The sequence below is a fragment of the Haemaphysalis longicornis genome, unplaced genomic scaffold (assembly GCF_048455015.1).
Source record: "Haemaphysalis longicornis isolate Haplotype H1 unplaced genomic scaffold, Haemaphysalis longicornis Haplotype H1 scaffold_1, whole genome shotgun sequence".
Classification (NCBI taxonomy): Eukaryota; Metazoa; Arthropoda; class Arachnida; order Ixodida; family Ixodidae; genus Haemaphysalis; species Haemaphysalis longicornis.
The window spans coordinates 390,730,183-390,750,769 of NW_027526203.1; the positions used below are offsets into that span (position 1 = coordinate 390,730,183).

The 20,587-nt window shown below is 50.3% G+C and overlaps 2 protein-coding genes across 2 annotated transcripts in view; one reads left to right on the plus strand and one right to left on the minus strand.

Moving 5' to 3' along the window:
• Positions 1-1,001: 1,001 nt before the first annotated feature.
• Positions 1,002-6,300, minus strand: LOC144160894 (kinesin-like protein KIF18B). Its single transcript, XM_077691998.1, has 3 exons — positions 5,269-6,300; positions 2,990-3,166; positions 1,002-1,076 (listed from the first exon to the last, which is right to left on the minus strand). Exons 1-3 carry the CDS (start codon positions 6,298-6,300, stop codon positions 1,002-1,004), a joined length of 1,284 nt encoding a protein of 427 aa, XP_077548124.1.
• A 69-nt stretch (positions 6,301-6,369) lies between these two features.
• LOC144160905 (uncharacterized) overlaps positions 6,370-20,587 on the plus strand; it is a 53,269-nt gene continuing 39,051 nt past the window's right edge. The window contains exons 1-3 of the mRNA XM_077692002.1: positions 6,370-6,377; positions 12,723-12,837; positions 12,957-13,328. Of these exons, the coding sequence (XP_077548128.1) occupies positions 6,370-6,377; positions 12,723-12,837; positions 12,957-13,328 (495 nt within the window). The remainder of the gene's footprint in view (positions 6,378-12,722; positions 12,838-12,956; positions 13,329-20,587) is intronic.

The following is a 20,587-nucleotide window of genomic DNA, read 5'->3' on the forward strand; positions in this document are numbered from 1 at the left end:
TCGCACGAAGCCGGTGTCGGTGATGGCCATGGCCTCCATCATGTAAATAGAACGCTTCATTATCAACCACCGTTGGTCTCATTGCTCCTGCCGCCACATAACATGTTTTGGTGAAGGATGCAGTTATCATCCCCGCACTGGTTCCTCCGTTTCACCGAGTCTCGGCCCCTGAACATCCGTCAAAGCCTCCTGGATTGCTTCGGCCTGCCCCAGCCCCGGTGAGCAATGAACACGCCCGTCCCCAGCCAATGACCTGCAATGACCAGCTGTTGTGACGATATCCGCGACGTGACCAGACGAGACGCCGTCCCTCTCCCAGATACCCGGCGTTTATCCAGTGGCTTTGGACGTTCTATGGTGACGTCGAAGGCATCGCTGTTCCGGACCACGGACCAGTCTTCAGCCAACATAACATCGTCATCGGTGGCGGCAGGAATTCACTGAGGATGGTGGGACATCGGGCATTGTCCACATGTTTAGTAAATCACTCCCCGGTCAAAGACGAGCGTCCCGGTCGAGCTCGGTCACCTTGAGTGGACGGGTGCGGTGAGGATGAGATGTGATGCGTTCAAACAGTGAAGTCCTTTCCGCCGCGAATGACGATGGCGGTCTCCGATGAGGACTGGTCCCCGGACGTCGACGCCCACAAGGCCACGACGAACCGATGAAGGTGCTGGGAACTGCGCCGGACGAAAGGGCTGTGGACACGGCATGGGCGACATATTTTGGCTGGTCACATCTCGTCGGGTGTCGGTTCTTCTTGACCGGCTTCTCACGGGCTGGGGGCACGGGGCGGGGGCATCTTCATGTCCTGCTCGCAGCGGAGCTAGGGCTGCCCGACATGGCCCGCGTACCCTCGATGTTTGCGCCGATGCCGAGACGGAGCGATGCTGCGGCCAGGACGGGGAGAAACCCGCACACTCCACCAAACATGTTACGTGGCGCAGCACATGAACCATGAGATGCGGACGATGTATTTTACAATATTTGCATTGCGGCTATCACAGAGCTCGCACAGGCTGCACGCCAGCCACTTCCTCGGAGTCGTCGATGCTGGGACATCGGGCATTGTCCACCTGTTCCGTAACAATATGAACGTGAAAAAGTTTGCTTCCCATTTCAAGTCCACAAGGAAACGATTATGGGACCTTCGCGTCGACGCAGTCTAAAAGTACGTGTCGACTGCTCAGAGACCTGTCGCCGCAAGACCTATCCTCGTTGGACGCTAGGCGAAGTATGACCATATAGCAAGTCGCGGAGGTCAGCTTCTGCATCGCTTTGATGACACACGGGCAACCATGGTTTGAAAAAGTGTCTCGAAAGTATGGCCATTGGCGGATCCACGGCAGGGGTTATGGCAACCGTACCCGAAGTCTCCTAAGTGTATTTTGATTTGATTTGCTTGTGGGGTTTAACGCGCCGACGCAACGCAGGCGATGAGGCGCGCCGTAGTGGAGGGCTCCGGATTAATTTTGACCACCTGGGGATCTTTATCGTGCGCCGAAATCTCGTACACACGGGCGTTTTTGCTTTTCGCCTCCATCAGAAAAGCGGCCGCCGCGGCCGGGAATCGAATCCGCGACGAAACGCTAGCCACAGCCATTGTATTCAAGCTTGCCTTTTTGCTTCAGGTCGCATTGTAGAAGGATACGAAATTAATGGGTAATTGGGGTTCCAATCATACCGAACTTTCTTTTCACGGCCTCTTTCTTTCCGGGAATACGTACTTTAAAGTACTAAGGAATTACAATTAATGACTTAGCTCTGGCCGATCCCCCCTATGGGTAAATGCAAAAAAACATTCAGGACATCATCATCCTCATCATAATCAATTTAGCACAGTCAGCATGAGCGTGATACTGCGGCAACAATTAGGTAAACATTCGTAAAGACATTGCAACGAATGATACTAATTTGAGTCAGTCGGTCATTCACTATCAATCAATCAATCAACCAATCAATCAATCAATCAATCAATCAATCAATCAATCAATCAATCAATCAATCAATCAATCAATCAATCAATCAATCAATCAATCAATCAATCAATCGATCAATCAATCAATCAATCAATCAATCAATCCAAGTCGTCAAATTAACCTAGCGAATTGCATATTTTCATATCAGCTGACAATTGCAGGTATTCTGGTACTAGCGTTGTTAGTGGACATGATGAAAGGGCAGACCTCATTTGAAACAGCCCTGAAAACAGTCTAGGAAGTTAAAAAAGAGGCAACCATGCCAAATAAACGGCATCAAGTCTCAATGGCGTATATTTCGGAAGCGAGTAAGAGTCCAGCCGCTGGCTGCGGCTAAAACATGTCGTGGGAACAAGCAGCCCGCTCTCGCACCAGGGGCGTGAGCGCGTGAACCCCGGGCTACATGAGCGCATGTACGCTGAGCCCGCTACATACCGGTACATAGCACTCTATGCTAGTTCGGGTACATTTGTCTTGCAGGACGATGTCGATTTTCTAGCTTTTCTCCGGAGGGGCTCCGAGCGGGTGTGTTGTCTTCATCATCACGTCTCTCGTTCCGGATTCCTTCTTCTGCGTCGAATACATCTGAACCATTTATGAGCAAGGCGGACCGAGTACCCGGATCAGCCGTACATCGGGTCCGTAGATAACTCGTTCTGGAGAAAAGCTAGCGCCCACTACGGTTGTCCACGCAGGAGGAGGCGCAGCAGCATGTCCTCAGCCATCATTGCAACGGTGCACAAATACAAGTGCAAATAATAAAATGGCGGCTTACAAACATTTAAGCGCATTATACCACCACCAATTCAAAATGATAAATTATAATTTGGTCCACTGGTCGTTGTCGACCTCATCGACACTTGGTTGCCAGGGCCTGCTGGTTGCAGTTGCCCCACTTTTCGAGTGCTTGGAGGATTATCGAGGGCCGTGGCCACCCGCTGCTTCTAGTTCTTGATCAGTGCGCTACAAACCACAGTCCCCTTGTCCCAGATTTTATTGTATACAGATACTGCGGGTGCCCTTGACGTAGGATTCAGCCCCTGGGCCCGTGCGGGAGACTTCCTCTCAGCGTCCAGGCTGCGACGTGACTGACTCGTCTTGGAGCGGCCCGCGCTGCCCACCGCGTTATGAACCTCGAAGCGGGAAGGAGACAGGTTCTTCTCGACAATGCAGGCGTCCAGCTTTCCCTGCAGAGACAGCCTTCTTTACACTCTCGGACGCTTCAGTTGCTTTCGCTGCTGAGAGCCATCATTTTGTTTCGGACCAGTGATCAGGCAATTCTATACAGCCCTGTGTAAATTCACACTGAGGACGTTCTTCTTGGTCTGCAGCTGGATCTTTATGGCCCACTAAGTCTAGATGAGGATGTTCTGCCTTTCCGAGAAGCTCAGCTTGGAAGGCTGCGAGCGTAACACACACTAAACTTTTTTACACCCTTTTAGCCAAAAAAGGGTGTAGCATAAGTGGAAAAAAGGTGTTGGGAGGCCTTTACACCCTTTTTTCTTGAATCTCAACACCCTTTTCCTAGCTCTACACCATTTTTATGTGAAAAAAGGGGGTTGATCAACTTCAACACCCTTGGTTTTTCTTTGGGTGTTGAAAGGGTGTGGAAAAGGTGTTCAGCTGTTCATTGAATAAGGCCATGCTTGGATGCATAATGGCGCTGTAAAGAAGAAGACATCCCCTCATATGCTCCTCTACTAGCAAGAAATTTTCAAGTGCAAAAAAAAAAAAAATAATTGCTCGTATGCAATTATCGCTCGTTTCCATATTCGGTGCACCTCATGCCCCAAGTTTAGCTTTGGCCCGTAAAACACCAATTTGATCGTTCAAAATTAAAAATACTATAGTCGTGTGGCGAAAACGGTGTTTACCGACTGCAACACGCTTGGCTTTCTGTAGGTTGTTGAAACGGGTGAAATAGGTGTTCAGTTGCAAAAAAAGAACAGCGGAGCTGGGGGGCGACCTAGTTTCTTCCGGTGTTGCTAAATTTTGTTATGTTTGCTAAGCTTTCCAATGTTCTTGCTAAGATAGGATGACCGCTAAAAGGTAAGACCAAGTTTAACCGGATTTTACAAGGCTGTTCCAGTGTGTTGTCCCCCACCCCCACTGCCAGGGGATCCACGGGGTAAACAAGCTAGGTCGGCCCCAGCTATGCTGTTTCTTCAGCCTTCCACCACAATTGCAAGCTGCGCGAATTTTTTTTGCCTTTTAGAATCCAAAAAAGACTACTACCTTTGAAATGGTATAGTAAGAGGTGCGCATACGCATACGCCCCTCTTGCTCACACTCTACAAAAGCTCGAAAGCCGACTTCACTGTTTTAATACCCTATCTGTGGTGGTGCACCCTTTACAGGTGCCACAGTTCTTTTTCTTTGTATTTTTTGCTAACGCCACTGAAACTATCTCAAGCCTAAAGAGCTTCACTTGTAATAAATTATGCCAATTCATATTGCTTTAAACATCGTGAGGTACACAACACCCACCGCTTGTAGAAAATGTTCCGTCCACCCGTGTAAAGAGGTACAAAATGCCTCACAAGTTGGAGGTCTTTTCCCCTTTTTTCTTAGTAAGCGGTCTTTTGTTACGCCCTTTTTCTTACACCTTTTTTCTTTACGCCCTTTTTCTTAGTTTCGAACACCCTAATTTGTAGCTTTAAACCCTTCTGGGAAAAAGGGTGTTGAAATAATGAACACCCTTTTTAAAGGGTGTTGACGTGGCGGGAAGATTTGTTTGGTATTTAATAAAATTCTATAAGTTATGGAACACAAAAACTACCTCGTGATTAAAAAGTTTTTGCAAATCCGCGTGTTGATTTGTATATTCTCATAGTAAAATCCATACTTCCGAAGTTAGCGCTAAAATATCTGTTTTTTGCGACAAGCTCACCGACTCGATCGGGGGGCTTGCCTTTGTTTGATATAAAAGCAAGAACAGCACATGCATTACTAAGTATGCACTCCTGGTGCCGCTTGAATCCCATTGGTTTTCTTGCTCAATTCATTTGGGTTCAAACTGTAACTTGTGCGTATTGACTTTTTGTGTTGAATTATGCGCGCTCCCCCGATTCACATTGCCACTGCGCATGCCATCACCTTAAAAAGGTGTGAGGATGATCAACAACCTTAAAAAAGGGTGTTGAGCATCCTCAACACCCTTTTTTCATCCGTACACCCTTTTTTTGCCAAAACACCTTTTAAGGGTGTCAGCCATGGGACAAGATTTTTACACCCTTTTCGGCCAAAAAGGGTGTAAAAAAGTTTAGTGTGTAGTACGGCCAGTGCCAGCCAGCGAACCCTTCAAGATGCGGGTCACCTTGCAGTTGCTGTATGGCACGTGATGCGTCTTGTTCTTGGAGAGAGCGTCAATGCGATTCCCGAGGTCCCGCAACGAAAGGTTTATCTTAGTGCTCTCGTGCAGCCGGGCTCTATTGTTGCGGCAGAAGGCCGCCGCACGTTCCAGCTCCGCTAAGTCCGCGAAGCTCATTTTCGATGCGCGGACATTCTTCAACAGGCCAGTTGCATTTTCGGTCTCACTTACGTAATCCTCAAAGGTGGCGTGGAACTGCGACGACTCGGCGTTGGGATCCGTGGCGTGCTCGGTGCGGTTGCGGTTGCCCCTCAGGAGCAGCTCCAGGAGGAGGAAATCGACCTGTTCCAGTCCGTGGGTGGCGAGGTTGGGGAGGACTAGGTTGTCCTTGACCACCAGCCGGGATACACTGGGGCGAAGGAAATTGCGAACGACTTCTCTGCGGACCTCGAAGTACGCGATAACGGCTACGTCGCACTTCTGGTCCTCTGACGGCAGATCGTCGACCCGCTTGCATAGCTCGCTGACCGTCAGGAAGATTACCCCCTGGCAATTCTCATAGCCAAGAAGGGTGAAGGTCTTGCCTGCACCCGCCGCACCGTACGCCAAGACGGAGCAGTTGCAGCCGTCCGGCGAAGTTTTCAGAATTTTCTTTGTCGTGTGCTCGTAGATGTACATGTTGTCTGTACTTTCATAGAACACCTTATCAAAGAAAAGTTTCTGAATTTTGCTCGCCCTAGCGAGCCCACCACAAGCGCGTTGCTCTGCCTGCGCTGTGGGGTCGAACACCAGGCACGCCTCGTCGAGTACACGCATCACGTGGCCGTTGTCCTTGTTATGCTGGCCGAACGGCAGCACATGCACGGCGACGCTCACCCTGCTGGACGGCGGCGGTGGGCCAGACCGACGGTGATGCGGTGCCGAGGGCGGCTGTGACACCTCGTTGGGAGGGCGCTTCGGCTGCGGTCGTGACGAGGAATCGGCCTGGCCGGGCCGCGTTATGATTGTCATTTTTCTTTCAGAAATAGACGTCACGGGCGGCGGACGTCTAGAAGACATGCTGCTTGACATCCCTTGAGAATGGGAAGGTCAGCTATGGATGAATCAGTCAGCATTCGGTCACGAGCAACACGAGCGCTGCACGCACAGTTGAACAAGTTCTTTTCTTCCTTTACGGCTGAGTGCAACCTTCCTGGCCAAGCCCCCTGAGTGGGTACGAGCCATTCTCACTTGAACCAACATCCCACGTAGCACAATGCAGCGTTGGCCATGGAGGCGCCATCATACAGGGGATGAATACTAGACGTTGCTGAACATTTACCTTTTTTAACACCACCTATTATTCAAAGATACTTTTCTAAAGAGGGAACATTGAATCAGGAAATCTTTACTAATGTTCTCATCGTGGTGTTTCCTGTATAGGTAGAGGAAGTAGCCGCAAACAGGTAATTACTACTTCAACCTTCCGTCGCCAGATGTCAGGCTGATCCGGATGCCTCTGTTTGCCCTACGGAGGGGGGGAGTGGCTAAAATGTACTGAACGGGTGCGCTGGCATGATACAATTATTATGGTCGCCAGAAGAATTACACTGCCGCCAGAAGTTGCGTAGTAATTAATCAATAAAAACTGGCGATGAAAGCGCTAACTTCGACGTCCATTCTATAACACTGTCATGGGGTAAGAACCCATACCCCAAGGGGGATTGGCCCGAGAAGAAGTTGATGGAAGAAAAGACAAAGAGAAAGAAGAACCAGAGTACGAGATGCGAGGAGGATTTGGAAGGGGCCAATGAAGAACATACACGGAGTGATTAGGAGGAGGAGGAGGTTGTCTGACTAGCAAATGGTGGCCTACCACGATAGAATGCGAGGCGAAGAGGAGGACGACGAAGTTGGAGTGGACAGTGTGGAACGAGGTCTTGGAGGAACGGTGGCAAGTTCGGGCCGTGCCCCACCACGCACCAGCGGCATCGCACCGTTTGGCAGCGGGCTGCCCGGAACCACCGATTACCAGCGGCTTCGCTCTGCTGGCCTCCTGCTGACCGGCGGCATCGCACCGCCGGCGACCAGTCGAGCCGTGCCCCACGACGCACTAGCGGCATCGCACCGTCTGGCAGCGGGCAGCTCGGGACCACCGATTACCAGCAGCTTCGCTCTGCTGGCCTCCTGCTGAGCCGCGCTGCTCAGCGAAGCCGAGTCATCGCACCGCGGTCCTCCGGACCACGACGCACCAGCACGGGCCATCGCGACGTTCGGCGACGTTGGGTGACGCGTAAGCCAACCGACCCACTGGGCCACGTCATCGACATCGCACCGTGGTACCGGCGGTAGGATTTGTTTGAATCTGACAGAGACAGTTAATGTATTATAGTGACTTTAGGAGTAGAGTGTTGGTAGTGTGAGGTCGTGCCTGTTTTTGCTGTTTAGTGTGATATATGTGTGTTCAGTCGCTATGATTCCGTTCGTTTGCGTGGTTTTGTTCTGTAAATATATTGTGTTGCCATCGAATGAATCAACTTGAGCCTCATTTCTCTGCCGCGTGAGACGCGTGACAAACACTGATTGCTTGAAACAACTTTACGGTATATTTAAAGATCTAGGGAGTTGGTCGCTGTCGTGACAGACAGGCCCAGCGCGCCTGAACACCACCTGCACATTTTGAGCGCTGAGTCGGCCGGCTGTGGTATCTTACGCAATGGCTTGCTTGTCTACCGAGAAGCTGCGGTAGCCCGTCGCCTCGCAAAATGAGAAGGTGCCACATACGTTTCTTTTTATCATTATCCGCTCCAATGAACGTTTTTCCTACTCCCCCTCCTCCCTCTCCTCTTTTCAGCCAATTGCCGAAGCGGGCCGTAATTCGTAATGACTCCATAGCGCAGAGAGCAGCTGGGGAGTTGCACGCGTATTCTCTTTTGCTCATTAACAGCTAATTTGAGCGGAGTATGCGTTAACAGGGCCATGAAGACAAACTAGAAGTTTGTCTCCTGCGAAAGGTTGCCTCGTTAGAATAACAATCGTACAGAATTTAACACAAACTTCACTGAAATAAGATATACAAATAGGAAAACAGAGAATAAGCATTCGACCAACCGCCTACATTTCCGCGTTAAAGTTATGACTTCTTATAGTCCGCTTCAGTGAGTGAGTGGCTGATTGCGGCAAAATCTAAGCTTGTAAAACGGAATACTTGTGCATAAAATTAGGGCATGTTCCTTATACAGCAGTAAGAATGGTGTGCAGAAACCAGAATGGTGTGCAGAAATGGTGCGCAGAAGAAATTGCTCGATCATTAGAAGTTAAAAGCCAATACATCGGTCAATTGGAAGTTATTTCAAATAAAAAGAATCGAGGTGACCGTCATCTTTCGATAAAATTCAAAAATGTTAGGTCTCAAAACACCGCCGTGCCCTGCACTATGTCGGGGCCATCGCAACTGAGGCAGCGCACGCTCGTCAAGGGACGGGTCAGCTGAGACTCGCGCCAGCGCACGTCTCTCTCTCTCTCTCTCTCTCTCTCTCTCTCTCTCTCTCTCTCTCTCCAGGTCCTCAACCTCCTTTGTTGCGCGCAGCTCCTTGTGAGCAGTCTGCGTGGTGGACGCTTCAGGCTTCGAATTTAGCCACAAGTCTGAACTATCAGAGCAAACTGCATCGTACACTCGAACTGCCGACGAAAGTCGAGATTCTGAACAAAATCAAAGAGGAAACGCCCGTGTGTACGAGATTTCGGCGCACGATAAAGATCCCCAGGTGGTCAAAATCAATCCGGAGCCCTCCACTACGGCGCGCCTCATCGCCTGCGTTGCGTCGGCGCGTTAAATCCCACAATCAGTCAATCAATCAAATCAAAGAGGGAGACGTGTTGCAGTCTAATGGCAATGCTTTTATTGCTATTCGAAGTTTTTTGCGGTCCCCGTGGACTTCGTATTAACGGGAGCATTAATTAATATAAATTGGACTTCGTATTAATAATTAGAAATTGTATATGATATGGCAGTCCATTGCACTGCCATCATACAGTAAAAGCTCGTTTATTTAATTCGAACGTGCAGTTAATTCGAACTGACGTCATGGTCCCGGCACAGCCCTGTATATTTAAATGGGGGAAAACTCCCGATAATTCCAACTCGGCGGTATCCAGAACGGTTAATTCGAACTGTGATCCCTTGGTTTCCATCGCTCCTCGCAGAAGGCGTCGGCCCAGAGTGGTTACAATGTTTTGCTAATCCAAAACAAACCAAATCATTAAGAGATGCAACACAACAAAACCGAAAAACAACAGAGTTGATGATGGTGCTCGGTTTTCTTGGCACAAGGGCATCAAGGCCAAAGAGCGCCTGTGGCCGGTGCCATTACCTCCTCTTTGATTTGAAGCAGGATGTCCTGGGTGGAAAGATTGGGGCGGAAGCCTACCGGTCCCGGGAAGCTTTCCAGTGTCTTCTAGGTACGGTTGGAGCCGGTTGAGGACGATATGTTCCAGAAGCTTCCCCACGCAGGACGCGAGGGAAATGGGACGTAAATTTTTTATTCTGGGTGGTTTGCCCGGCTTCGGTATTAGGCGGACCTACGCCGTTTTTCACTCAGCTGGAAGAATACCAGCACGTGATATTTGGTTGAGGTATGATGTTAGGTCTAATAGAGCTTCATCGTCCAAATTGACCAGAACTTCGTTCGCGATTTGGTCCATTCCCGGTGCTGTGTGCCTGCGGAGACCGCTAACAGCTGCCACGTCCTCGTCGAGTAGAGGGTTTTGGCTACCAGTGTATGGTGGAAGCTGCTCTGACGGGTGAGTGGGGAGGTACCGAGTCCGGAGGGTATCGAGGATATCTGCCATATCTCTCGGGTTTGTTGGATGATTCGGGTGATGTGGTGTTGTAATTCCGTCTTGCTGGTGGCTAGATTAATGAGGCAGCGAAGCAGTTTCCACGTTTTGCGGGTGCTCAACCTACCCCTTAGCCCGTCGGAGAGTGAGCCAATTCTCTTGCAGAGCATAGCTGCGCATCGCGCTGCGTCGGCCGTGAGCTGTGCGACCCGCTTATTAAGCTTGCAGTTATGTTTTTGCTTCTTCCGCCACTTTTAGAGGCTGCGACGGGCCCCCACCCCCATGTGGAGAAGCTGAGGGTCGGTGCACAGGGTGGTAGTCGCGGTCTGCAGTTGTTTGGTGTTCCTGCACGTTTTGGCGGAGTTGTGCGATCCAGTCTTGTATGTACGGTGGGGTGTGGGAAACTTCGGGTTGGTTTCGTTGTTCTCGAACCTCTCTCACCTTGGCCCAATCCTTGACGGGGGCGGTTTCTATCCTGGTCTGATAGTTTATATCCTGGTCAGGATGGCGTGATCACTGCCCAGGTACTCACCTAGGTGGGACCAGCTGGCATGGGAGACAAGTTTGGTCAAAGTGAGGTCCGGGGTAGTGTCCCTGGTCACGCTGTTTGTTGGGGGTCAGTTAGGAGGGTGACATCTTCATCCACGATAAACGTATGCGGCGCTCTGCCTCTTGGATACCCACAGACCGGATGGGATGCGTTCGGTCTACAGCATATGTTGAGCAGGAAAAGGGTGCGTTTTCAGTTAGCCGCTTTTGGGATTAGCTCGAGCAGTACGTATTCCTAAGGGCTCTGACTGTTTAAGGGGGTGTTGAACGGCGACAAGTCGCAATGCTGACGAGGATGTGAAGACCATTGCCTTTTTCTGTGCTGTATGTGATGAAGTCGGGAAGGTGGACCTGGGGGTTAGCTCTTGAAGCGCGATGATTTCGGGTTGGGTAGATGATGCCGCAAGGTACTGTGTGAGTGAACCGTACTTATGCTTGAATCCGCGACAGTTCCACTGCCACGCAGTGAGTTTCTGTTGGGAGGTTGGTTGCCTACTGCACCGTCGTGCTGCCATCCTGGGGGAGGTGAGGAGTGACTTGTTGGTGAGGGTCAGCCGTTTGGGAGGTTTGGTTGCTGGGCCAGTGCTGAGGAGCCACGAGCGGAATCATATGTCCCTCTAACCTGACTATGCGTGCAGTCACTTGTGCATCGAATTGTAACATGCGGTCGGTCAAGCGCTTTTTGAGAGTAGCCCGGGTGGATTGGGTAAATCGTGTTATTCTTCGATCTGCTGGAGGGACGGCATGGAAGGGGTTGGTTGTGCGCTCTGGGGCAGGTTAGGATGCTGCTCTTTTTATAACGTAACAGGGCAGCCGGAGCTTTAGGATTTCTCGGCGCTCTTTTTAGAGCGAAAGTATCACTTCAGGTACAAAACTAGAAAACGGCTGCGTCGATATGACCTTCAAGCTCAGAGAAGTCAAACCAGCGCCTGGTGCATTTGCGCGGAGTGAAAGCGTCTAATCGCTCGTCCGATCCAAGGCGAGGGGTGCTGGGAGGCGGGTAAGGGGAAACAGTTAGAGTGCATGCCACCAGAAGTTGATACAAGGACGCGCTGGGTGCATCCATTGCGTGTTCGCGCCAAGCGCAACATTTGTTTTGTCTTGAGGCGCAATTGTGGGCACGTTTACTGCATGCCTTCGGCGCGAAAACCGGGCTTTGGCTCGACAAACTTGGTTTAACCGCGTTCAACCAGGGTAATTTTTTTTGTGTTTACTTATTCGGTAAATCTATGCTAATTGTGTCGATGGTCTGCATATCATATGGCCAATTACTACCAATCTGTTGATGTTTGCTGCAATACAAAGACCCCTCCGACAGACTATACAGCCCTTCCAGTTATCCCGCTCCATTCTCTACTCTCGAATTTTCAGTTATCCCCCCCCCCCCCATGTCACACTGAGCTACACATGTTCTATTTTTAATGAGTAGCATTTGAAGAATCATGTCAAAGAAAATTCGCCCGTCTCTGCCTATGCGAGAACTCGGAGAGGGTAATAACGCGCTCCGAGCGGAGGGTTCGCTTATAATTATGGCTTTGTATGTGTGGTGCAACACCTCGAAATTCTAACAAAGCGCTCGTGACTTGCCGATTTAAAAAAACACTGCCAATGAAGTGAGAGCCCAGAAATATTTCACTTGCCACGAATAGTCATGGGAGAGCGCGTAACGACAAAATCCGCGTAATGTGTAAATTTCCCCAGACAATAAGGCCCACCTGATTGACCAACATTATCGCACTCCACGACACAAGATTTTCTGCCAAGCCGGAAGCTTTCGAACAGTTCCTCGCACTAGTTATTTATTGTTGATCGTTGTGTGTCCTGCGCGTACGAAACTACAAACTTCCGCTTGAGTCGCCACTTGTGTTGCCGCGGTCACCATGGGGGTTTTCGTTTCTGCCGTGTCCTCCGTACCTACTTCAAGGACACTTCGAGTGCTTGAGTTGGTACACCACTGTTGGTCCTGATGAACAACTTTGTTGCCTTCCGAGACTGAGCGTTTTCATTTGTAACCATTACACCGTGCTCTGTTTGACCCGTCCCCGCCCGGTGCTTCTCAACATCAGGGAGGACGCCCGTAAGTCCGGCAACCGCTTCAAGCCGGCCCGCAGCGACCTGCAGACGGCCGTCCAGCTGGCTAACCAGAAGGTCGAGGAAGAGAGGCATTCGAGGCCTGCATCGGTGCCATCAACACGTGTCTCGACTACGGGCGGGCCGAGGACACACTCGAGGCACTGAGGGGCCCCTCCGCACATCTCCCCGATGTCTACCCGCTCGCGGCACCCCTTTACCACAACCAGTTGGCCGTCATCCGGCGCAAAGCTGGTCATAACCTGTGCCACGACGAGCATCTGGGTGGCGTCCGCATCCTAAACGCCATCGCTGAAGTGAATTTCGCACTGAAAGCCAGCGGCACTTTTAACGTCGTCGCCTGCCTGGAAAACCCACGTGCCCACATAGCTGGCATGCGACCTCAGATTGGTGACCGCTACGTCTCCCAGCTGCAAAGTGCCCTCACCGAGAAAAGCCGCGCCGATGCGTCGGGATCCTTCCTGAATTACACCGAGATACAGGACGTGGTCGACGAGGTGAACTGGGAAGATGACAGGGAGGCCGACCGGGAGGACGCCATCAGTCGTATCAACGAAGCCGTCGCCTCGGGACCGCCACAGGTCAGTGGGTGAAAAGCTCGCGCGCGTACACGGTCTCATGCATGCTGTCCAGCAGTCATTTCAGCAATTTTTGTTGAGCGAGTGACCGTGAAATTTCATTGCACGAGGCCAGACTGAAACTCCAGTTACGCGTTCCAGAAGTTTTTAGCGGCGAGTTTTTAGTAGGAAGCTTTTTCTACTGCGAGAGGCGTCAACAGTGGGCACATTTCTGTTGTCGCCTCCGCTGCTATCGTGTGGCCGTCGTCGCCTGTGCACTCGCGATACATTTCAGGGTGATCGGTGAAGCGACGACCGAAACAAGCTGCAGCGCCTTGTTACGTCACCCCAACAGAGACGAGGGAAACATCAGAATATCATGCCTTTATTTTTTCGCTGTTCCTTGAGCAACTCTCACTCCCTTCTAACAAGGCGCAGCTTGTCGTTGTTTTTTATGCTTCACCAAACAAATAGCGATGAGAACGCACTTTACGTATCATCGCGCGAGCGTCAACGGCATGGTCATACCTTCGGCCGGTTATATAAGTAACAAAAGTTTATCAGCTTTTGCACAAAGCTAAGCGTCCGTGTTAGTCAAAATGTGAGGCAACGACACGCACACATGACTTCCATGAAAGAAAGCAAAGAAAAAATTACACCTCTCCCCACGTGGGAACCCTGAGGGGATGCAAAGCCGTGAAGTAGTAGCGTGTTAATTGGTGGTTAGAGTAAAGACGTGTAGTAGCGTATTAAATGTCTTCTTTATTTATCGAGTAGTGGGGAACGTTTTGCGGCTTCTCGTTCTCGAAGCGAGGAACCCGCTGTTCGACGCTGTCATTTCGAAGCGTTGTCACGTTGCCGAACGCCATCTGGATCAGCTACTCGCCGCTGGCGCTTCAAAACGGCTTCTCGTTCTCGAAGCGAAGAATCCGCTGCTCGACGCTGCCGTTTACGTTCGGCGTCGCGAGCTCTCCTCAGTGCAGCCTTGTCTTCCGAGGTGCTCGCGGTTCTGACAGTGTGCTGGCTGGCGCTAGTTGAAGGTGTGCCAGCCAGTTCGCTGACGGAATCGTTGGCGTCCATTTCCAGTCATCGGACGGCGCAGTACCGAAGAAGCAAGTGAGCGGAGGGCGGACGGGGTTTATTTGCAGAGCAGAGGGAGTGGAGAGGAGGAGCAGCGTGCATGCGCGTGATTGGACAGCTGGTGGGGAGAGGGGAGAGGAGGAGCAGCGCGCGTAGCGCACATGTGGTGTGGAGAGGAGGAGGGGAGAGAGAGCGGCGTTATCGCAGCTGTTGTGGAGAGGAGGAGAGGTGCGGACGCCGGACGACGGAGAGTCGACTAAGAGATGCTTTGCATCTAAAAGTTTGCGAGTTAGTCATGGGGGTGATTGTCGTAGCCCCTAAGAGCCTACGATGGAAATAAGGCAGCGCAATCTTTATCTTCGCAGTTCCGAAATCTGCCGCTACGCAGATTGAAAGGCCCGCTGGTCGATGCTCCCGCGATCCCCTCCAAATTGCACAGAGTTTCTTAGTAAGTATACTAGTGACTAGTGAAGAAACTGCGCCTGGGAATCCATGTCGGTGTGCGGGGTTATGGGAAGATCAGTGCTGCAGGCTTGGCATGTCTATCAGATTCTTAAGCGTATTCTTGGGTTCGCTTTCATCACTATGCGTTACTACACCTGCGAAGCAGCCCAAATGGTCGAAACTCACTTCTCTTCTCTCTCTTTGCTTGGAAACTCGAAATTATTTCCATTTGTTCATGCTACGACAGCTGTGCTTCATTACAAGCAAGAGGGAGGACTAGTGCCGGCGAGCGCCTATCGGTACACATTTACATAAGTAGAAACCCACAATATCACGCTACTTTGTGGTAAGGAGAGCTCGCTGCAGGTCTGCATTAATTAGCAGTACATATGTTAACATCACCCGGACATCTTGACTGTGCGGGTAATTAGTCGCCATGAAAGTTATAGCAGACGGTCTGTGCACCGGTTCACCGCTAAGGTGATGTTCTTTTGGTACACGCATAAAACCTTTCTAAGCTTTTCGAACAATTTATCATTGAAATATTGGCAAATAAGAGTATTTAATGTGTCTTCTCCCAAAATTTTACATCTTTGTTAACAACCAGCTTGGTCTGCAGAATAGTAGGCACAACCGTTACGGCAGACTCCCAGAAAAGGAATACGCATTAGTTTCAATTCCCTTAGCTTTAAAACAGCGTGTTTTATATTACTTATACAATTACGCACTCTTATTTGCATTTTTGTGGCACTGCATATGAATTTACGGCTAAAACGTTTTAATCTGAGCCATGATGAAACTAAGGCGAGCGTACGGTTTGATGGTGGCTCAGGACGACACAGACGGACTGGGTGTGAGCCGCATTGACGCCAGCGCGATTCCTCTATGTCAAATTTATCACGACTTCCAGCCACCTGCGGCGCCGCAGACAGTGTTGAGAAGGATCATGAACTACGCGAACCGCTCTGGTGCTCTAGTGGCAGAAGGAGGAGGAACAAACTTTTATTGAAAAACAAGACTTATGGTGTCGGTGATGGGTCCAGGACTGTAGTCCAGGGCTCCACTGAGTCTGGCCTTCTACCGGGCCAGGTTGACCAGATGGAGCTGGTCTTCCAGGCTCGAGCTGGCCAGGGCTGCCTCCCATAGCTCAAGGGTTTTCTCTGGTGTTGTGTCTTCACGCCAATTGCTGTTGCTCTCCCAGGTGATGAGGTATAATGTGGGAGTGCTGCTGCAGGTTGGACATTCTGGTCGGTATTTTCCTGGGTAAATGAGGCGCTACCTGTAGAGGTTTGGATAAGTATTCGTTTGAATCTGTCTCCACGAGGTGGCTTCCATTGTGTTTAGCTTTTTGTGAGGGGGCGGGTAGAGTGACCTGGCTGCCCTGAGTGCTCCCAGTCTTTCCTCATAGCCGTTGGGAAGTGGGGTGAAAAGCGGCGTGCTGTCACCCGCCCGGTTAGTCAATTCTCGGGCAGTGCTGTTAGCCGCTTCGTTCCCCGCCAATCCCTCGTCACCGAGGGTACAGGTCAATCCGTGCGTGGGGGCTTCCCTTGATCTTGTTCAGTATGTTTGCTGCCACCCGTGGTATTCCTTTGATCAGCTGGCACGAAAACCTCTTTACAGCCGCTATATTTACATAGTATTGCTGCAGCTATGGCCTTCCATTTTTTGCTAGTTGAAAACAGTGCAAGGGCGGGCTTTTATCTCCTAATCAGCTTGCTCGGCTATACAAAATAAGTGAACGGTAATGACCAGAATATTGAAGGTTGCCATTTTTTTCTCAAGTACGCTTTTTACCGATAACAATAAGCATACGCCGTACCACACAAAGAGAACAAACAAAGGCTGAAATTAGTTTAAGGTAGCACTTAAACTAATTAAGGGTTTTTGTTTACAGGATCATGGCACAACACCTAGGGCTTAGCAATTGCGGCACTTGGCACATCATAAATTATATTCCTAAACATTCTGACTCTTGCAAATTAACAGACACCACCGCGAAAAATAACTTACATGGTTTTCTCGGCTCGTGCTCAGATCTCAGGGACCGCGAGGAAATTAGAACTGTCAATACCTCGTTGACTAAGATTTTAATATTACCTATCTAAATGTATGCACCACTCATCTCACAAGCCAGAGATTAAAGATAGCCGCGAGGTCTGATGATTCCGTCGGTGGCTTGCAGCTTCAGCGACAGGGCAACACAAGCCGCGTTTACACCAGTGGCGGCAAAAGAAGAGCAGCGAACCCAGTTTCTGCTGCGGCGACGTCACGTAACAGCAGACTCCACTCGCAAGGCCCAGCGAAATCACTGCGCCAGTATTCCTAGTCTCACTCCCTTGACGCTGTGCCAGCTCGCTGCGATGCGCATCTGCCGTAGCCTTGCAGCCGCGGCCTCACACAATATTCATGGCAGACCCAACCTTTATGACATGACCCCAACATTGACGCAAACGAACACGTCACCTTGGCAGGCACAGTTCTTAACCATTCGCCGCGATACAGGAGAGCTTCTAGTTCACTGCCACGGCCGCTGGATGAGAGCGCCGCCTTTCATCCAGCGGCCGTGTCACTGCCGCGGGCGCCTTCGCGGCATCGGGTCCCGTCGCATCTTCCCGTCGCAAGACGAAGTTGCTGGTGGGACTGCTGGGCACTCGGCGGGAAACTTGAATGTATGACCTCCCCACGCCTGATTCGGCTCGATATTAAAAGCTTGCTTAGCTTAGTATTCTTTCTGGCTACCAAAAGGTCCTGGTTGGGTTTGGAACGAGCGTCTTATTTCCCGTTGGTACAAACAGCTAAATAAATGTTCTGATTAATTAAATAATTACTCTTAATAAGGTACGTTACCACGATGACTATTTCCGTCCCTGCAGTGACCGCTGCGATAGTGGAAGCGGTCACCGCACACATCACTACACACATACACACATCAGTACACATACACAGCGGGAAATAGCTAACTGATTTTTCGTTCATTTACTGCGCTGCATGCTTAACGGTAGGAGCATCACGATTAGTGCGCTCTGTACTTTACACTACCGGCAAAAGAAAATGCGCTGAGAGCTACGGAATGGGAAAGCAGGCAGCAACGGTTTTCTTAATGGGGCCGCAGAATCGCTTAGACCTATCTCAAGCGCAACCAAATAACTGCAATCATAAATTTCGTGAACTGTTTAAATTTTGCGGCCTTGCTAAAAAAAATCATGCACCCCTCCGTCTAACAACGAGGATGGTTGAACGCGAAGCTTTCTCGTGAGGAATTCCTTGGTTGTAGCCTGAGTATGGACTTTGACTCGCAGATAGTTTGGACTGACTTGTGGAGCTTTTACTTTGACTCGCACGCATTTGTACTTCTCATTGCAGCGGCTTTGACCTTGACTCTTCGCCACTTTATTTCGCACGGAGAAAGAATCGCGTTCAAGTATAGTCGTCGTTAGACGGAGAGGTGCATGATTTTTCTGTCTAACTTCGCACGTCCAAGCATCCCTCTACAAATCCAGACTGTGTTGGCGGTATCGGAATGGCGCACAATAAAGGAAAAAAACTGTGATTGATTCCTCTCTCATAGGAATCGGTAAAACACGAAAGTGAAATGTACAGCGAAATTTGCAGCTGAGCATGGTTTGCGGGTCGGCGCCTGTCTTGTGGGTGTGCTTGGCGAGCGACGCCCTACGGGCGGGTCGCTTCGGCAAAGGTGTACTGGCGTCATTTCCGTGACGGATATGACGTCAGTAAAATCTTGGTGTATCCCGGCATAAAACACTTTCGTGTTAAAATATAAAACCCGAAAACGAACAACCCGAGGCATAACGTACTCTTTAGTACTAAAGGTTGCTTCCCCCAAAGGAGACCGTGTGTGCAGGGGTGCACCCTTTACAGGCCGCTCGCTTCGTGTACTGGCGTCAACTCCGTGACTGATATGACGTAAGTGAAATCTTCGTGAGTCCTGGAATAAAACACTTTCGTGTTAAAGAGTATCAGAATGGCGCAAACGAATAGACGTCGGCTTCATATCTCTGAGGACCCACGTTCGATTTTAAAAACTGGAAGCGTGTTTTTCTTTCACTTCTCTCGCGACCATTATCATCGTCAGAGAAAGTCGGCTTTCCGGCAGTGCCTTTTGGGCGCAACATACGCCATCAGTGAGATATAGAACACTTTGCTTTAAAATACTGGTTCTTGTTTGCGGCGTCACTTCCGTGAGCAGTCAGTATTGTGGCGTTTGATCAGCTGTGCTGACTGCAGCCGAAGTTTCGTACGGTCGGCCGATTGCAAACTATCCTTCCGCACCATCCAGCTGAATGCCCTACCCAATCCAAGCGAGTTGCTTCCCACGACACTCAGCGACCCCGATTTCCTTGCTGCCCTTGCATTTCGCTCACGAGAGTGGCCTCGCAAAAGTAGTATAGCCGGGGTCTACCACCCCTGTCTATGCATTCAGGAACTGACTATTCCTCTCCAGGATATTCAAGTGACCACCTCCTGACCATCTCTCCCATCCTGTTTCCCCCTTCTCCCCCTTCCGGCCCCTGGACCCTCCTTTTGTTAATAAAAGACTTTCACTCACTCGCTCGCATTATTAAAAATATCTGGAGTGTAGCTCAGTCATGGGAATCCTGCTTACATCTTTATACGGGGTCGCAGACGACAGGATGAGCAAACTACCCTAACCGAAGTGTCATCTCGTCCATGCTATTAAGTAGGTGATCGAGTAGTGGAATCGTGTCACTCCGCGATAGTAATGACAGGCGTGCCCACACACGAGACATCTACACGTCGCGCACACCTTGCACTCATTGAGGTTGACGTCTCTACAGCACTGGCCTCTCACGTCTCCAAACAACTCGTCAGCATTTGGCCGTGCTGGCTCCGAGTTTTTTAAAACCAAAGTCGCTCGCACAGGGCACATGCGAAGCCGGATACGTTCTGGAAGCGTGCTGCTTGAATTACTTCGTCTCACTTTCGGTAGAAAGTTGTTGTGTAAGTTCTGGTCGTCTCAGGACTTGACGTGCGAGGCACAGGAATAAGGAGGGGGGGGGGGGAGCGAGACGTCGTCTTTCCAGTGGCCGCATGACTTCGCAGTGCAAGCATCGCAGGCGATGGCACACTACTCGGGTAGCAGGCCCCAGCTACTTCCCGAAACGTATCTTTAGGCCTTCTCATTGGGACTAGAATGATTCGGCAAGGTGCGCCAAAAAGAATTGCTTTTGAACCAGCGTAGGTCATGGGAATACACTCAGGAACAAGTTAAGAATGACAATAGCTCATGTACGGCCTGAGCGACGGACCCGGATTTCAACGGGCGCGTGTGTTTTCAAAGAAGATTGTTCTGACTGCGAGATATTTTCTGTATTTTCTCATGTACTTTGTTTGTCGTCGCTGAAGTCCTTTACAAGTATATTAAGTCCAAATAATCATGGAAACGGCTCGTGCCATGTTCAAAATATTCCCAGTAACACACTACTTGCGCCGCGCTGAGTACCATCCGGCTACGGTGATGAGGCACAGCGGCAACTTCCGTTGGCGTTCTTAACTTGCACCCGAGTATAGCCGCACTGTCGTTTTCACACATTCTTCTCCTCTAGCCATTTCTCTCTATGCATGGCCGTTCGTTTTCTGCGTCACCATCATTGAACGTGGGGATGCGAGCCAACTGCTGCGCGATAAAAAGTGCTTACATTTCTAACCTTTCAATACCTATTACATTATTATGCCACATTTCAGCAGCGTTCCTTTTGGCTGCTCCTATGTAGATACAT